We start from the raw sequence: 7,520 nt of genomic DNA, 5'->3' as shown, positions 1-7,520 counted from the left end.
CATTAAGGTTAAAGTCCGGGAACAGGCTGTTGCTGGCACTTCCTGATGGCGGCACAATGGGCAGGATGTCATCCGGCTCCTGCTTCATCTCCTTCCGGTGGAAGTCGGACCCTGGCTCCCCACCCCCACTGTCTGTTGACTCTCCTGTTGCCAGACCATGCGTTCCATTAGAGTTTAGCGAGTCACTAATGCCCAACTTTGAATCCAGCGGAGAGCCATTGGCAGTTCCATTATCCAGACAGGCCTTCTTGTTGGGGGGGAAACCATCACTGAAGCCATTGACTTGGTCTCTGCCCAGCGGAGATCCAGCATTCTCCAGCTTCCTTTTCACAGTCTCCTGCAGCTAAAACCACAAACATCAACAAAAACAAAAAAAAAAAACATTAAAAAAAGACCAACAACAAAATACAGTTATTTATCTACCAAGCAAAAAATGTATATTTCTGCTTTAATGGTTATTTTATAATAACAAATAATGCTATTTGTTTTACAAAGTCACCTGAGATTTACCTGACTAACCATAGGAAGGACCGAGTATCATACAGGGATAAAAAGGTATCGCAATTGTTAGATCCTTGAGATCCTACTGTGAAGTGACAACTCTGAATTCAGTGCTTGACATAACATGACAAACTATAGAGTTCAGATTTAATTTGCAGTAATGTAACTACTTCATGCATCTAACGTCGATATTACTAACATCCTTCTTGCTTAGATACAGATTAATTAAGAGGTTCAGAGTACATTTATACGCACACCTTTTGGTGAGTGTTCTTGGCTTGTCATATAAACTGTCTTATAAGCTATGTTTATGTAGTGGATAGAACACAAGCTCATCCTCACGACAGAAAAACAGATAACCAACAAAAACACATATTCAAAACAAAGAGGTTTTCCCCCCTCAACCTCAAAATCTATATCATCAAGTCACTGGTGAAGTCATTGAAGACAGACTGTTATTTTAAAGTCTTCCTTCAAGAGCAGTTTTTGATCTGCAAGTGGTGCTGTAGCAGTAGAGGAGAACTGAGGCTGGCAGGGGTTCAGATTGTTAGGGTGAAAACTACTGCTGCTGATGCTAACAGAATCGGCTGCAGGGCTTAAATAAAGCAGAAAACAATAAAGTTCCTCAGATCTACCAACATCTTGTGTCAGATCAGCTGATCCTCACAGGGCCTCAACTGTTTGGATCCTAAATACTTACAACACCTGAAGTCTTCTAGGTGACAAGCCTATTAGTCAACAAAGACAGCAAAGCTGGGGCAATAGAAAACTCAAGCAGTCAGAATCCAACAAAACCAAAAATAGTCATTTGATTTTTCCATTATTGTTTCTGTCTAATTATGCTTATAGAACCAAGTGTATAATCCAGAAAATATCAACTTTAGGAAAATAAATAAATAAATAATATAATTATATTCTAATAATAATTTCCTTGTAAAACTATAAAAAAATTTTATTTTCTCTATGCATCTAATTGCAAAGTCTACAGGTTTGACCTTTAACATAGCCAAGTTAGTTGGATGTTTTGAATAAATCCAGTAAACTGTAAAGTTTACTGTAAGTAAAAATATACCAGAACAAATCTAATACATGTTTATACACCAGCAAGCACACCAGCAAATACAAAAGCGTGCATTCCATACACACATGACTTGTCTTTGGAGGAAATAAAGAATCAATTATTGAATGACCAACAGCTGGAAAGAAAAACTAAAAAGTTGTGTGTCAACACCACTGTCATGTGACCACCAAATGGTCACGTTGACGAATATTTCAACTGAAACTAATAGAGTTCCAGTACAGTAAAGCATAGTAAGGACAGTAGTCTGAGAGAATATAGTCTGTTACTTTGAGTTGTAGTTACATATTAAATGCAACTTAAACACACTTCCATCAATGTGCAACATATTAAAAATACAAGATGTTTTCAAAAAGAAGACGGGGGTTATTTTGGACCTTGGGTGGCATACAGCCAAATGAAGCTCCACATCAAACCAGCTGATTGTAAAGTAAAAAAAACAAATAAACCATGTAAAGGATGGCATCAAATACTTGATCAGAAACTGGATCAGTGTAGTCTGAGAGACATGGTTCAGGATATCTAGAGTTCTAGACACAGTGCAGAGTAAGTTCACAGCATGGAAAAAGGTGATGTCTTCTCCAAAATATGTAGAGAATTTCCTGATCAGTGCAATGCATGCCAAAATGGCAGAACTGACACAGTTGGTCAGACAAGTCTGTCTAAAGCATCCACACTTACATGTCTCATTATTTGGCAAATTTTAAGAAATACAACAGTCACCAGACATCAGTGAACAAAGGCCAATTTCTCCCCTTTAATCATATTCTCTGCATTACATTTTTGTTTACAGACCTAACACTGACATTGTCACGTCTTATTTTTAAGGAAAACACTTGCTTTCTTCAATTTGTCCCAGTTACTTATTCCCTTTTCTGTTTCACCTGCTGTGCCTCTGCACTGTCCTTAAAGCTGCAGAACTTAGCTGTTAATGGCAGCTGTTACTATTCTTGACCTGAATCTTAGCTGTCAAAAAGGGAACATTTGTATTTGAACATTTGTGTACATGTGTATACTCTTACACACTTACTCTTACGTTTCTCTTCAAAGAACACCTCCTCTCCTAACAAAACCACTTATGTCTAACATGCACATTCTTTTTACTCTATGATCTGCTCTGTTTACTGTAGCTGCTAAATGTAATGTAATACTGTATATGCAAGAGGAGACCGAATGGTGTACTGACAAAGTCGAAGTTCATTTTTGTTTTTTCCTAATTACACCTATATGAAGTTGCAATAAACATATTAAAATGAAAATAAAGCACAAAAGACATATCCAACAACTGAACATAGTGTAGCTTACCAATCTCAAAATGTGAAAAATTATGCTATAATATTTTTATAATTATAAAAAAATATAGAATTTTTTTTTAATTTTAAGATGGTTACCACTCCTAGAGTCCCAGTCATAAAACAATGTTGCTACAATAAGTCACGTGTCAAGCAGGCCCATTGATACGTTCATAAACCTCCATTTATACAGATGACACTGGAACATTTTGAATTTTCTTTTTTCAAATAATTTCAGTCACTGTGACTGTGAAAATTGATGTTTATTGATGTTTAACAACAGAATTTCTATACGGAAGTGATAAAATCAACTAGTTTACGATTTTAATAAACAACTTCAACTATTCATAGAGAAACAGATATGTTATTGTTGTCGACACAGTAGCCCTTAAGTTATGTGCTGTGTAACAGACCAGCTATTTGTTTGTTATATGTATGTGATCAGGTGGACATAAGGGTGCAATAACTGTCATGTGACTTTGAGACATGGGAAGAAACAAGATATGTTTTATCAGCTTATTTAAAAAAATATTTAGGTATAGACCTAGAAATTCAAAACACCAACTTAAATGAAAAGATGCACAAAAGTTCTTCAAAAATAAAAAATAACCCTTAAACTGTATATTCTTAATCCCATTGGTTATTTAACAAGTCATTAGAAATGTATGTTGGTGTGTTCATCTGTTTCACTTTTTATTGTAGAATAGGTTGAAAGTGACTTAAATTTTATATTCATATAACAATATACAATAAAATAAAATGTACCAGTAAAATATATATAACAAAATACAGGACTTGTACATGACTTGGAAGATGATAGCACCCCTTGCAGACAAGGATAACAAAGATACATATTTAATCCGAACTCAAATGTATAAAAGGGTTTCTTATTGAGAAGAACAAATGTCTATCAGTGATAAAGACAGAAAAATCACCTTGAGATATTGAACTGGCTGCAACAATTTACTTGCAAACTTGGAAAACATCAAACTGGGATTAATGGCAAAAATCAAGTAAATATTCCAACATTTCGAGATGGCAGCAGCATCCAAACTCTTGTATCAACAATGTAGTTTTATTTATTTCATCAGGCTCCACCTTCTTGTCTTTCAGCTGCAGAGATCTACACTTAGCTTGTGCTATTTATGTTAGTCAACTCACTCCTTACATTCCAGTAGGAGGTTCTAAAATGGATTATACAGTTTTTGATAATGGTTTTGTTAAAATGTGTATTAACTACAAAAAGAGAGGGTAAAGAAGACAAGAGTACAGACAGTAGTTTGTTTTTGTGGTGAAGAAACAGAAACATGACTCACTGAACTCTGAGACCTGAAATACTGGTCTGACTGCTCACATTGGTTACCATGGTAATGTGCAGTAGGAAGGGGGAGGCAGAGGAAGACAACAAAAGATCTACTACTGTCTGCTGGAGAAGCTTCTGAGCTAATGGGGGTTCCTGACACAGCCACAGGCATACTGGGTATTTGAGTGTGAACAGAGCTTCACAAGTGGAACAATGGTGGTACTACACACAGCGAAACAGCATGAAACTGTGCAAGACACCATCAGCAAGTGCTGTAATGAACTAGGCTCCACACTACTATGTTATCAATGAATATTTCCTGCTTTGAGGCTGCAGGTGCACGCAAGCTATAAAACCCAACTGATTCAACGGTGTGTTGCATTCACACATGACTATTAATCTTGAGTAGGTTACACGCCAGTCTGCTGTAACATTTTTAAAACTACTAACATGGATGAGTAACTGCATATCATCATCCAATGACATATATTATACTGATCATTCAAGTATTTTAAAGAGGAAATACCATCGGATAGTCTACCCAAACACAAATTTCAGGATGCCATTTTGATTTGAGGCATCTTCATCTGAGCTTCTCAGAGCAGTAAACAGTTAATTGTTGGCCAGAAAAACACAAAGCATTGAAACAAAGACACTGAAGGTTTGACGCTGCATATTTGATAACAAACTTAACTGAATATTTTCACTGTGACTCATTCTGCAGCTTCAGCCACAAATATCCTGAATATTTAAATGTGTATGTCACTTTTCAGAATCCAGCTATGCAGAAGTGTGCTTTTTTTTATACTCGCACTAATTTCTTATCTGTTCAGGCATTTCTGAACCACGTGTTTACTGCTGTATCACCTTACCACAGCCTGTGAGAAGCCTGCTTTAACTGGCTAAATTCACAGATATCAGCCAATAATCTTCAAATGTGACAAACTTCACTATATTTACTATATATACTTACAATTTATATACACAAATACTGTACCCAAAATATGTGGGTGGATTGAATATATGGAAAATGGATGTGTCTATTCAAAACACATTATTTTGCTCCTAAAGCCTCAATAACCAGGCCACGAGTTTACATTTTAACTAGTGAGTTTACTCCTCTACTATAAAATGCCAGCATCTTGCCCAGCATTAACTGGGCTGTCACTTAGTGTAAGGGCTGCCGGCAGGGCAAGTGCAGAGAGATAGAGAGACAGAGCAGGGTCATGTTGGAGACAAACAAAGAGAAGGGAAACTGTTTAAAAAAAAAAAAAATTTTAGGCCAAAATTGCATATTCTGATGAAAAGGACAAAGTCACTACGTGCATTCATCGTAATGCATTCACAAAAACATTCAATATATTGCCCAATTCTAGCCACACCACTAACTTACTATGCTTCCATCTATATGGACAAATACACATGACAGCTTCTACTTTATATTTTATGGTTGGTTCTTCATTGGTGCCCCAATTACTGATTTAAATGCTCTACTTACACTTCACTTTAGCTGAATGACAATGAATGAATGAATTTTTTATTACATTTCAGCATTGATGTTTATTATTACTTTTTTATGCATAAAATGGAACGGCAGTGAGGATGCAGTCTGTGTTCAGTTTTATCTTACCGCTATTAAGGTGTTGTTCCGGCTCTGCTCTGTCACTGTACCACCACTCTCTGCAAGCTCTGTGTTGGCACCTGTTCCTCCTCCACCACCATTGCCCGGAGCCCTCTGACCCGACTGGTCACCGCTGGACTGGGACTGCCGATGCTTGTTGGATCGTTTGGCTTTGGCCTGTAGGCAGCGCTGGTGCAGAGAGAAGGTCTGCTGACGCTCCAGCTCTAACCGTTCCAACGTTGCTGTCTCGTAGCGGCTCTCACAGTTGTTGTGATGCTGGCGGAAGAGCTCGATCCTCCGGCGGAGCCTCTCCATCACCGCGCTGTGACGCGGTGTAACAAAATCCGCCATCATCAATACAGACTTGCAGTTAACTCCCGGCTCAGGTTTCGTCCATAAAATGCTGAATCTGGCTCTTTTTCACTGCGGGCGTCTATACACCCCCCTTGCCCTTTACAAAGACTCCTGTGCTGGCTCCATGGAGGCGACCTTTGTCTTGCTAATGGCCTTCAGTCACAGTGGCATTCACTGCCAAAAAGGAAAATTAAGTTTTTTTTGGTGCAACACCATTTAGCCTCCTGAGTTTACTCACTTAACTCAATGATTAGCACAGATAACTTGATCTTGAGCATTTTCAGACAGTATTACATGTTTGTTACACATTGTTAATTCTGTATCAAAGCTGTAAGGTTATATCTGTTAAGAGCCGGTAGTAACCAACAGCAGTAGGCAAACTAGGAATTAGTAATTACATGATAAGTGAAAAAAAAAAATCCATCTATCTTGCTAACATACAGTTCAATTAGAAAACCAAAGCTTTCTTCTAAGTTTTGTGATTTTCACCCACAACAACAACATTTCAATTACTTTGAGTACTTAGTCTGAAAGCTGTGATAGACATTTGTTTTGAAATGTATGGATTGAACTATGATTTAATTAAAGGGGTCTTACAACTGAGGCAGCATCACGTTTATCTTGTTGTGACTAATCACAGACTGATGTGTCAATCATTCAACTGAAATCAAGTGGGCAATAGTTTGTGACTATTTAACTAAAGGAACTATTTTATTTTAAACAAAATACTGTTTTGTTGAGAAAGTTGTAAGAATGTCAAATTTATAATTTACTTTACTGTACCAGCTCACTTAACATATTGAACATAGAATTTAAATTTAAATTGATATGACCACACACAGATGAGAAGGGGAGAAGTAGATGCATAAAACTGCCAAAACTAAACGAGTATCTAATAATTTTAATTTATATCCCCCTGCTAAAAAAATTAACATTTACCTTTAAAACATTCGTCGTATTCCTTTACACTGTTAAAACATGTAAAAATCCCTTTTATTTTAAATAATATGCGAACTCCATAACCTGCGGATATGGAACTACACAGTTACCGTGGTAGTTAACAAATATGCCAAAATGCTAAACCTCTCGATTACTTTTGTCTGGGAATTTGCATTGACGGCGGACTATCCACTGGTGTGTTTATTTATGGTTTATCAATTGAAAATTATTGGAAATATTCAAGGGAGTAACTTGACGCTAATGTACGTGTAGTAATTACGTACTTTCCTGTTTTTCGGTCAGTTTACATGGGTAGGGGGCGGCGTTTAATGTACGGAAAGTATACATTATGAAACATATTTAACACAATAATATTCATTTTTTATTTAAAAGTCGTTATTTTTTGGTACAAACATGAAATCCGTAACTCTC

At 36.8% G+C, this 7,520-nt stretch overlaps 1 protein-coding gene across 1 annotated transcript in view; it reads right to left on the bottom strand.

Annotated features, from left to right (window-relative positions):
* The window catches only part of LOC103391071 (mastermind-like transcriptional coactivator 1), a 14,205-nt gene that overhangs the window by 5,713 nt on the left and 972 nt on the right, over window positions 1–7,520 (bottom strand). Inside the window, 3 exon segments of the mRNA XM_025063299.1 lie at window position 1; window positions 4–343; window positions 5,805–6,117. The exon segment at window position 1 is cut by the window's left edge and continues 1,027 nt beyond it. Coding sequence (XP_024919067.1) covers window position 1; window positions 4–343; window positions 5,805–6,110 — 647 coding nt within the window. The 5' untranslated portion in view covers window positions 6,111–6,117.

This window comes from Cynoglossus semilaevis, chromosome 15, assembly GCF_000523025.1.
Source record: "Cynoglossus semilaevis isolate Cse_v1.0 chromosome 15, Cse_v1.0, whole genome shotgun sequence".
In the NCBI taxonomy this organism is placed as follows: Eukaryota; Metazoa; Chordata; class Actinopteri; order Pleuronectiformes; family Cynoglossidae; genus Cynoglossus; species Cynoglossus semilaevis.
The sequence above is the reverse complement of the archived record's forward strand: the minus strand, read 5'-3'. Positions and strand labels throughout refer to the sequence as shown.